The following is a 12,650-nucleotide window of genomic DNA, read 5'->3' on the forward strand; positions in this document are numbered from 1 at the left end:
TGCTTCAATAGCTCTCTTATTCTAATGTCTATTATCTTGGATATCAAATAAAACAAAGTTTTATTTTGTGTGTAGCTAGGAGGGGGGTTATTTTACATCAAGCTCAGAGTTCACCGCTCATTCAACAACTACAATTATTTTCATAATGACCGCTTTAAAAACAATCCACTGCACTACACCATATGCTCATATGTTAGATATTTCTACACCGTGACTATGAGTGATAATTGATAGTCATAAGTAATTGGGACATATTTATATGAATTGATATTTTGTTAACAAAAAATAAATAAACTATTAAAAACATATACGAAACCCGGCTTGATTTAAAGTCGCAATTTAGAAATGCTTTAAAACGTTTGTGTTTAGCATGTAAAAAAATCAAATAATCATTAAAACCAGCATAAATTTCCAGTATCTACACGTACGACTATTGGTACATGTGTACATGTACATGTAAAAAAAACAACAATGACAGCTGAATCGTGCCCAATTGAGCAGAATTTTGGGAGATGCAATACCCTTGCACTCTTTTAAAACTTAGTCTTCTAAATGTGTGAAATACAATGTCCCTGAGAATGTTTACTGTCAAAACACGGGTGATACACAAAATCAGATAGATAAGAACGTGCACAAGTTCAGTAGTTGGTATATAAGATGAATACAGGTGAAAAAAAATCGGAAGAAAAAGAACTGTTATTAAAATATATGTAATAAACAATGTAATTTACTGATTTTTCCTTTCAGATCGGAACTTCCTATTTCTCTGTTAGTGTTAATTACAAATAATTGTTTCTAGACAAGGAAATGTTTATGAACTCCAGATGAATTTACTGTCCTCGGTTTGCTCGGCAAACCACTGCCTACTTTCCAGACTACTTAGAATAAAATTGTGATAAATTTTCACCCTCTCTGGACAGACATATAGCTCTTTTTCTGCCTTAAAATTGACAGCTTTATGTTCTCCTTCAAATATACTGGCTTTCCTAAATTCCTAAAAATAGCTTCTTTAACAAAACGAATAAAGCTTTTGGAAAGTATCTTACTTTTTCATTAGATTTAATATACGATCCCGATAGTTTCCAAAGCTACACGATAAACGATTTTCACGATAAATGGAAAACCTGATACATGCAAAACACGATACACGACAGACCTGATAAACGCAAAACACGATAGAAAACGGAAAACCTGATACATGATAGGATAGGATACACGCACGATAGAACACGATAGGAATGTCAAGAATAATGTTGCGGGTACTGTTGTCCTTAACCAAAATTGTAAAGTTGATGATCCCAGGGGTATGGGTTTTGGTGTCGGGGTGGGGCCAAAATGGTCAGTTATTAAATGTGCGAACAATAGAAAATTTTAACTTCTTCTTGATAGGGCCAATTAAAATTCATTGATAGATTATTATCTCTGCCTGCCCCTCGAGAAAGGGCCCACCCAGATAAAAAAAATTATTTTCTCAAAAATTACGATTTCAAACAAGCTTGCTTCCCAGTGACATGAGTGAATGATTAAAATCACAGAATGTTGGTTTTATATATTCTACCAAGGATTCTTTGAATGTTAACTTGATTAACACTTTGTGTGATGCCTTTTGTCATTGAATTTTTTTCTCTCGGGAGATAAAAATTAAAAAATGAAATCCATCCATCCACCCACCCCATATTTTTAGATCACCTGAGTTTACTCTGGTGACCTATTGCAATTGGTTGTCATCCGTCATACATTAACAATTGAACATTTTAAACTTCTTCTTGATAACTACCACTCTAATTCTTTTCAAATTTGGTATGAAGCATCTCTGGAACAAGGGGGACATAAATTGTAAATTTCAAGACTCCAGCACCCCTGGAACCTTAGGGGTGAGGCAAAAACTGCCCAAAATTCACCAATTTTCAAATATCTTCTTCTCAAGAATTGCACATGTTTAAGAAAAACTAAATGCATTAAGATGTAAAGCAGGAAGGCTTCTACCAAAATTGTAAATTTCATGATCTGAGGGGTAGGGGTTCTGACCCCAAGGTGGGACCAAACTTAGTATATAGTGTTTATGTGTAAGTTTGCTGATACTGTATAAAATCCAAATGCATACTAAGGAATAGCAGAAATAGATGTACAAAAAATGGTGAATTTCACAACCCAGGGTTTTGACTTTAGGATGGGTCCAAATTAGTCATATGTTTTAATGTTAAATAAATTTTAATACACCTATTATATTAGGCCAAGTAAAATTAATTAGTAGATTATCATTCAAACTTCACCAAAAAAATGGGGCGGGTGAGAGGATTTTATTTTTATTTTTCGCCATGGTATTCTTGACCTCGAAAATGCCTTCCCTCATTGAGAAAAGGCTTTATAAATCATAATTACATGTGTATTTGGGTTTCTAAAAGGCAAAGTGAAACAATGTACGTTTACGATACTGGACCGGACATAAAAATATCCGGAAATCGTAATTTTGAAAAATAAAAAAAATCGGGGCGGAGCGATTTTCGAGGGGCGGGCGGGAATGATAATCTACTAATTAATTTTACTTGGCCTTATGTGAAGCCTTTTATCAGTGTATTCACTTATGAGGGCATTGAAGTTTTAAGAACACATCTTGTTTTATACTTCTACTGAATGTCAAAATTTAGCTAAGATATTCAGAACAGGAATTTTTTTTTTCTAGATTCCATAGCCCTTGGGAGTAGTGATGATTTTTTAATAGTAATCAGGTGACCAATAAGGCTTGTGGGCCTCTTGTTTTGTGACCCCGGATGATAACCTACTAATCAAGTTGAATTGGCCTAACTGCCATTCCAATTCTTTGCAGGGTTGGCAAAAAAGTGGTCAATATGAGTATTGACCGGGCCGGTGGTCAATACTGGTCAATATTGTTACATACATGTCCAAGACCGAGTGTAATGTCGATATCGACGACATCGACAATGTCGTGTCAATATTGTTTCGATATCAGCCATATGGAGTTTTTGTAAATGACTGAGATTTGTGAAATAATTAATATTGAAAATTGACCACAGACTAACTATCATGTCGATATCGGCAATATCAGTTTGATGTCGTATCGATAGTTAATTGTATGGATTTTGTTGTTGAAGTCAATCATCATAAATGACGCTGAGTGCTTTGTTGATATCGACAAAACTGTTCCGATATTGTATCGATATCGATCGTGTTTCGTGAATTTATTAAGAATTCTGCCCGAGGTTCATGCAGATTTTTAGATTTAACTCCAAACAATGTATTCATTGTCCTAAACTTTTTTTAAATTAAAATCAAAATATTGAAATGTTATAGCAAAAAAATTTCCACTGTATTTCCCTTGCATTGTTTTCATGAGATTAATCAGGCGCGTATCCATGAATTGTTATCCGGGGGGGGGGGGGGGGGGGGGTTCTTCCCCAGTCACAATAACAATTCCAGCTTAGAAATATCTTCACAACCAAAAAATAGTTAGGGTTAGGGTATGCGATATTTCTAATCATAAGCACAAGTTTAAAGAAGGACAGTAGCAAAAAACTTCACAACCAACTGCTTACCAATCGATATCGACATGAATAGAAATTTAATCAATTTAGAATGCACATCTGTTAAAAAAAAAAAAAAAAAAAACAGTAGCAAGGATGGTCACAAAAAAACTTATAAATATCATGGTTCGATATCGACATGATGTCGATATTGACAATATCGACAGCAAGGGATACTTTGTTAATGCAAATTACCTAAACATCTGCACAATTATCAAAATGATGCAGGCAAGGACATGCACAACCATTTGTTATACAATCATGATTCGATATCAACACGATATCGTTGATATTGACAACAATGGAATCTCAGTCAGTGTTAAATTTATAAACAGACAAACAACAATGAAGAAATATAGTTGGTAGAATGTCACAACAAAATTTTGAAACGGTAATGATTCGATATCGACAGTAAGGGGAACTCATGTAGTGCAACCTAGCGAAATTTATACACAAGTGTAAAGAAATATAGTAGCTAGGACAGTCATAACGAATTGTTTAACAATATTGATTCGATATCGATACGATATCATCGATGTCGTCGATATCGACAGCAAGGTAAAATAAGTACACAAATGATAATTTCATCGACCATATGCGCGACCCTATGCTATGTCGAAAAGAATATGAATATTTAGATAAACTGAGATGTCATCAAAGGTCATATAGGCTTGAATTACGGGAAAATGTTTGCAACGGATACTTTGTTGACAATCAATGATTCGACATGGATTTGATATCAACGATATCGACATAACACCATGTCTTGGACATAACTCTATGGTTAAAACTGGTCAATACTGGTTAATACTGGTCAATTGAAAATTATTTGGTCATTATAATCTGTGTTATTTATTTTAAATGTTTAAATGATGACCATTATGGTAAATACTGTAATTCATAACATGCACTATCAGTTTATAATATATTTATAAGTCATAATATTAGATAAATAATGTACAAATGACTCTGTTGAATTGGGGAAGATGTAAAAGTTTCTGTTCAAATTCCTTAGTTTAACAAGAACTACTTATATTTTAATAAGTATTGTTTCATCAATCTTCATTTTAAGTGTTAAATAAACATTTGAGGGGTGGGTTGGTGATGTTTTCATAACAATAACACACACACTGGTCATCTCTGGTCCCTGCCTATGCTTATTAACACCTGGTGTCAACTCTGCTTCCTGTGCTCAGGTAATGTCCAGCTACCTTTTATTCTTAATCTGTCCAGGTACATATATTAACAGGTCTGTCTCCAATTGTCAAGCTATGCTATAGAACTGTGACCCTCTGGTAGGTACTGAAGATATTTTGGTAAGTTTCAGCAAACCAAATATATTAAACTTATGAAATTACATTTGATTATCTAATGAAAAATATTGATCAACAATTGATCTATATAATGAAAAGACTTAATTTGTCTTTATCTTTGCAAGAAATGTACTAAAATAGGAAATTGGACAGTTTAAATCACAATTGACCAGTTTTGACCACTTCGGGAGTATTGACCAGGACGGTTAAAACCACTGGTTAAAACCGGGGGCGGTTTTAACCGTCCAACCCTGATTCTTTGTCAAAGGTATGAAGCATCTTTGGGACAAGAATTGTAAATTTCAGGATTCCTGCACCCCTGGGGCCTTAGGGGCGGGGCAAAAATCAAACAATTTTCAAAAATTTTCTTCTCTACAACCACACATGTGTAAGAAAAACTAAATGCATAGTGATGTAGAGTAGGAACAAGGCCTCTACCAAAATTGTAAATTTCATGATCCCTGGTATAGGGGTTTTGACCCTAAGGCAGGGTCAAACTTAGTATATATAGTGTTTATGTGTAACATCTTCTTTCGGGGTAGGATCAAAAGATCAATGTCAGATAAAAATCTGAATTCAGATAGTTATCTGAATTCAGATAGTTAGGGGAAGGGGGGAGGGTGTAAAATCTCACATAAGTTTCTGTCATATGACATCGATTACACTTAGTGGAAAAAGAAAAGAAAAACACCACATAATAATATTACATTGTGATGAACATTCACTAGTTTTAATGTACACTTTCATTTGTGAATAAACAGTAGAAAAGGTATACAGAGTGTTGTATGTATATGTATTTATAATCGTAGGTTTTAACTTGTTAATCGATTAGTTACAACATTCATCATATTTAGTTTTAAACGGGGAGGGGGGTCTTGATGAAAACTATATGGATTTAGTTTTTTATCAGACGTTGAACTTTTGATCTCGCCCTTAGTGCTATTGAAACTAAATAGATATTTAGAAAGAACAGATAGTCCTTTACCAATATTGTATATTTCATTATCCCAGGGGTAGGGGTTTTGGTATCAGGGTGGGTACCAATATTTTTGACACTGTGACCTTGGAATTTGACCTACTTTTTGAAATTTTTAACCTTGCTAATAACTTTTGAACAATAAATGATAGAGCTTTTATATTTCACATGAGTATTCCTTGTGACAAGACCTTTCCGTACTAAACCTTTTGACCTTGACATTTGACCTACTTTAAAAAAAAAAAAAAAAGATATTGGTCATAACTTCTAAATGGTAAATATTAGAGCTTCCATATTGCACATGAGCATTTCTTGTGACAAGATCCTTTTACTGGTACCAAGATATTTGTCATAAGCCTTGTGACCTTGACCATCTTTGGAATTGGCCATTATCTGGGGCATTTGTGTTTCACAAACACATCTTGTCTTTGAAAAGTTTGCAATAGTCAGAAAACTTTTGCAAGAGGATCAAAATGCCATGTGCTGTTGATCATTGTAATGAATTCAAAGCCACAGCCTAGTTTCTGCCATCTTGCCACACTTAAAGAGATCTGTAGATAGAGACGGCTGATCATTGTTACTGCATGTTACAGAGTCCTTTCTTTTTCCATTAAATGTCACAAACTTGTCCATTTTTATATACCTGTCTTTATTATGGTACAGAGATGTCTGTACGTGCATTCGTCTGTCCGTTCATTTGGAGTTTTCTTTTTTTAATTTCATTTCTCTGTCACATATCAAGCTGAAACTTGCTATGTAGCTTCTTCGTGGATGACTTTAGGTCTTGTTGCAATTTTGTTCCATTTCGACCTCTCTTGCCCCTTTATTTGAAAATTATTGTGATATGGAGGGTACATAATTTGTCCAGCTAACTCCTCCCACAGTTTTCAAGTGAGGACCATCTTGTTTTACAGAGTGTTTTGTATGGATATTGAAGATGTGCATGTGGCAAGGATTTTGATTTTCTTCAATTTTTGAGAAAATTACAGGTTGTTGAACTTAGTCCGTTTTGAGAAAATATTGTGCATGAATTGTTCAGTGAACTCCTCTGGGCACTGTTTTCAAGTGAAAACCTTCTTGTTTTACAGAGTGTTTATATAGGTATTGAAGATGTGCATGTGGCAAGGAATTTGATTTCCTTCAGTTTTTATACGCCCGTCGAAGACGGGACGTATTATGGTATGGCGTCGTCCGTCTGTCCGGACCTTGTGGGCAGGATACAGACTGAACCATAAGCCCTAGGATTTTACAACTTGGTACATTTGATCACCATGATGAGAGGAAGATGCCTATTGTTTTTCAAGGTCAAAGGTCAAGGTCGTAGTATCACTTTTTAGGAAAACCTTTTGGGCAGGATACAAACCGAACCATAAGCTCCAGGATATTATAACTTGGCATATTAGATCACCATGATGAGAAGAAGATGCCTATTGTTTTTCAAGGTCAAAGGTCAAGGTCATAGTATCACTTTTTAGGAAAACCTTGTGGGCAGGATACAAACCGAACCGTAAGCTCCAGGATATTGTAACTTGGTATATTTGATCACCATGATGAAAGGAAGATGTCTATTGTTTTTCAAGGTCAAAGGTCAAGGTCGTAGTATCACTTATTAGGAAAACCTTGTGGACAGAATACAAACCAAACCGTAAGCTCCAGGATATTATAACTTGGTATATTTGATCATCATGATGAGAGGAAGGTGCCTATTGTTTTTCAAAAGGTCAAACGTCAAGGTCATAGTATCACTTATTAGGAAAACCTTGTGGGCAGGATACAAACCGAACCGTTAGCATATTTATGAAGTAGCGCATTCTAAGGCTATCCCTCTTTATATCTTGATATCCATTTCTACAAGCATAATAATGAATTAGCTCACAGAGGACAGTGCTAACTTCACTAAAATATGAATCCCACTAAAATATGTTTTCCTTGAGCAAAATCTACGGGCATATTATGCCACGTTGGAGTTGCTCTTGTTGAGAAAATTACAGGTTAATGAACTTAGTCAGTTTTGAGGAATTATTACATATAGAGTACATGATTTGTCCGTTTTTCCTTCCACAGTTTTCAAGTGAGGACCTTCTTATTTTACAGAGTATTTGTATGGGTATGGAAGATGTGCATGCATGTGGCAAGGATTTTGATTTCCTTCAAGTTTTTGAGAAAATTACATGATGTTGAACTTGTAGTCAGTTTTGAGGAAATACTGCATAGAGAGTACATGATTTGTCTTTTATTTTCCTTTCTACAGTTTTCAAGTGAGGACCTTCTTATTTTACAGAACATTTTTATGGGCATGGAAGATGTGCATGTGGCAATGATTTTGATTTTCTTCTTAAGAAAATTACAGATTGTTGAACTTAGTCCATTTTTAGGAAATATTCATATTTTGCAAAGAAAGTATGTCACAGTCTGATGATGGCTGATACTACCTGTAGCAAAGTTCTACAAATTATGGCTTAAGTAAAACACCCTATGTAAGCATTTTCACGTACGTATTATGTACCATTTTCGGTACTTTTGTTCAATTCATCGAAGCATTGCGCATTTACGCTGATGTTGCATCAAAGTAGATTCAGCACTTTGCAATTAATTTAACTTAGCCGGGGTAATAATGTACATTGATTATTGTAAAGCGCTTTGAGCAGCATACGCTGGAAAAGGCGCTATATAAAACCAATCATTATTATTATTAATTAAGCAGTTTAGTGATTCATGTCATTTCTCATTAGAGGGGTATATGTATTGCTATTAAATCGCTTGATGAATGCTGACCTATTTTCAGTTTATCCACGATCAACACTATATTTTTAATTTACTTTAAAAATTCATTTCAATTTCTTCTTTTAATTTTACCTGTCTGACTCTAAAATATAGTTGTCCTGGGCAGTGCTATTTGTCTACCTCTGGGTGATTATAGCCATATAGTTTTGTATTACTGTTTAGAAAGGAAGTAGAAACTGCAGACATTTCATGATCAAAAGCTATGATTTGACAAGAATTTCTTTTAACATGGTTGCTATCAAAGAAGTACATGTATATATAGCGAATAAGTATAAATTGACTCGTATATTACACTGTATTATTATGAAAGGAAATTCATAGTAGCTGTTGCTGTTTGATATGGTATTGTACATGTTTCATATGGAGACTTTTTTTGTTTGTAGGAAGTTACAGGCATTTATCTGGGACTCATCTCGTCTGGAGTATGAAGCAGGCCAGAACTGTGAACTTATTACAGTAGGGGATTTATTTGGGCGGTCAGGTCTGGGAGTAGGGCTGCAAAAGAAGAGTCCATGGACCTCTAAAATCTCCATGGCCATTCTCAAACTTCATGAAAGTATGCCTATCTTTTTATACGCTCGTCATATTATGTTATGGTGATCATGTATGTCCCACTTTGTTTCTAGCTAATAACTTAAATACTGTGAGGCCTAGAATCATCAAACTTTGTCAGATGGAGGGTGAGTTTAAGTTAGCTAGGTCACTGTGATTTTTGAGTCTGCTTGCGAAGCGAGATGCTCCTTGCTATCAACGGCGTGCGGATTTATCGCATATCACAACCTTTCTGTTTATTCTTACACCGACAGCAAATAAATCCCGCGCACAAAGATCTTCAATATTGTTCATTTGCTTTTTGAACAGCTTCATTAAATTTTGAAGACATATCATACATGTATGTTGACATTCTTATAACAATGTAATTTTAATGAGTCCCCTCAATACGTTTAAAGAAACTAAACATAGTGCGCATGAATACATGATGTAAGCAACAGGTGATTGTACTTTTTTTTTTTTTTTTTTTTACATTGTACGTGTGTATTTAAATATATCAACTACAAAAATAGATTCGTAAACATGAATTAAATAACTTGTAAGTAAATATTTCATAGTGAAGAAAGTAATATCTCGCTTTCTTAGGTTGGAAAAGCATAGTAAATATTTGAAAATGATATTGGTATATTAGGACCGATCATACTCCCTGTCGAGACCTCTTTGAAAGTGTGTCAAAGCTTAAACCATGTGACTATTTCTGCAGGAATCTACCGGGGTGATACGAGTAACACACGTTCGGTTTGTTATGTTTTCTACAGTCAGATATAGATAATCGCATTTACGGTGATTTACCGTATTTTGCCGAATATATTTAATACGCATCCCCTTTTGCCAAGTTTTGGGGCCTGTAAATTGTGGAAATCATCTAGTGGAAATACCATTGTTCGTGTGTACAATCGCATTTACTCATTTAGCTTCACGAGAAATCTTTGTGGAAATAATGCAGGTTTTCAAAATAGCATGCACTAGAATTTGTATACAGTGCAGCAAATTTGTTTTTTAAGAAAACGGCAATATTGTCCTTATACACTCTACATAGCAGTATTTTCGAGGAAATAATTTTAATTTTAGCAAAGCACGAGAGTCCGTAGCAATAAAGTTTTAACAGACTCGATATTTTCTTTGTTTAAAGTTCAAATAGCCGATGCGAGCGTTCAATGTTTTGTAATCAAAACATCACCCAAGCTTCGAAAAATGACGTACCAAGGTGCAATATAACGACCCCCCCTTGGTAATTATAAACATATCAATAATCAAAGCCAGTAATTTAATTGGTACTAAATGAAGAATTCAAACATAACCCTTTAAAATTTTGCCACATTTAGATGGGTAAGTACATCAGTCGTTTACTGCAAAAGCAAAGTTAAAACTCAAAAGTAATCGCATATTCCCAGACCCATGAAAAACGTGCAACATGCAGAAATCTGACAAAATCAAGTGGCAAAGGACGTGTACACAAGACATGAGCTAGTCACGGTATCATAATATGGCAGTTTTAAAAATTGCACGATGATAAATTTTGATTGACTGTTTCATAATGATTAGTTACAGGGTGTAAGATAATTTTAAAAAAAAACAATTTTACGCTTTTAGATAGGTAAACAACGCAGCGAAAAAATTATAAGTGCTCATTGCATTGACTAAAACAAAATGAGTCAAAAACCTTTAATGGCATGTATAATGTGTCCCTTCACATAAAAAAAAAAATTAATTAAAAAGTGTGTATTATATTTGGTTAAATACCAGTGTAAATTAATCAGCATAATTTTTCTAGAATTATGGAAGCCCATTAATGTCAATGTGATAGTCAGTATTTACGTTTTTCTGAAGTACAGAAACCCATTTCAGCCATATTTCTAAATTCATGTGACTATATATATGAGATTTTGTAAACAATTCCTTATGCCCCCTTTCAAAGAAGAGGGGGGGGGGGGTGCTTTGCACTTGTCGGTCGGCAGACCACATGTTTGCTCAATATCTTGGGAACCATTCACTTGATCGTTAGGATATTTCAAATGTTGGTTGGTTATGAGTAAAAGAGGACCCTTATTGATTTTTAGGTCAAAAGGTGAAAAGTCAGTCCACTCTGGACGTCATAGGAATATACTGTCCATTCAATATCTTGAGGACCCTTTGCTTGACAGACATCAAACTTGGTACACTGGTACATCATAAGGAGTGGATGACCCCTTATGATTCTAAGGTCATATGGTTAAAGGTCAAGGGTCAAAATGGACATAGGAATATACTATCCACTCCATATCTCGAGAACCCTTTGGTTGATGGACATCAAACATGGAACACTGGTACATCTTAAGTAAATGACCCCTATTGATTTTGAGGTCACATGGTTAAAGATCAAAGGTCAAACTTGACATAGTAATATATTGTCCCCTATATTTCAAGAATCAGTAGCTTGACTGACACCAAACTTGATACACTGGTACATCCTATCGAATAGATGACTCCTATCTATTTTAGGTCAAAGGCCAAGGGTCAGTCCATTCTGGACATAAGAAGATATTGTCCACTCAATATCTTGACTTGCATTAGTTTGGTACAGTATAATTTGTCCAAACCGACCTCTGAGCACTCTGGCGCTCTGTCAATTCCGGCCACAAAATATAGTCCCTGACATTTCTTTAACAAATCCTTTATTAATAATTCCCTGTACTCCGGATACTGCGTATTCTGTATATTGGCTGGCTTACACAGTCCCAACTGCTATTAATTAATTTTAATTATCCTGTGTAAACCGGCCCCTCAATGATACACCACCCTAATTGTTACGGTCAATTGTATTCGGTGTACACGAGGTCCCAACTGCTCGTAATTAGCTCTAATTATCGCATTTAAACCAGCCACCCCGCGATGACCAACCTGTCGGTATTCGGTCGATCACACGCGGTGTACACAAAGGGTGTCTCAGAGGGAGCCTCAGGTAAGTAAAAGAGTGCAACTGGCAATGAGTCGCGATCAGTTTAAAATAAAACCTGATTTTTTGGGGGGTGCACTTTTCAATTATGACAGCACCACGCACGAGGTAATGGCGCCCTCCCCCTAACAACAGAGACGAGAAATGACATTAAAAGACAAAGTTCAATTTATTTAATCGATGAATTCGATACATTCTGGGAATGAAACAAAATCGGCAACAATCCAATTATGTTTTCCAAAAGCAGGGTTTCCCCTCGTGGACTTCTCAGAGCTCTTAGGCGAGTCAGACAGTGATAATATGCAGTTAGCACAACTCGCCATGTCCGGTCATTACATCAGTTTCCGTTTCACAAATTGAGACAGTTGAAAGCGATACATTTACAACGAAAGCTGGGAAAGACAAATTTTAGACGAACACAACACAAACTTGACGAACGTACGTCTACATAATGTAGCACTTGATAACGGCGATGATGTAGACGAAATCGACAATTTACCAACAAAAAAGTGCACAAATAATTCCCAGATTTTAAACTGTTTAATAAA

The 12,650-nt window shown here is 35.2% G+C and overlaps 1 protein-coding gene across 6 annotated transcripts in view; it reads left to right on the plus strand.

Moving 5' to 3' along the window:
- The window catches only part of LOC125675656 (glutamate [NMDA] receptor subunit 1-like), a 186,675-nt gene that overhangs the window by 127,489 nt on the left and 46,536 nt on the right, over nucleotides 1-12,650 (plus strand). For all 6 annotated transcript variants that reach the window (XR_008800963.1, XM_048913438.2, XM_056158088.1 and 3 more), the window contains one exon: nucleotides 8,999-9,171. Coding sequence is in view for 5 of the 6 variants with exons in the window: in XM_048913438.2 (XP_048769395.1) it covers nucleotides 8,999-9,171 (173 nt within the window). In the remaining variant the exon portion in view is untranslated. The remainder of the gene's footprint in view (nucleotides 1-8,998; nucleotides 9,172-12,650) is intronic.

Source organism: Ostrea edulis, chromosome 3, assembly GCF_947568905.1.
Source record: "Ostrea edulis chromosome 3, xbOstEdul1.1, whole genome shotgun sequence".
Taxonomy (NCBI): Eukaryota; Metazoa; Mollusca; class Bivalvia; order Ostreida; family Ostreidae; genus Ostrea; species Ostrea edulis.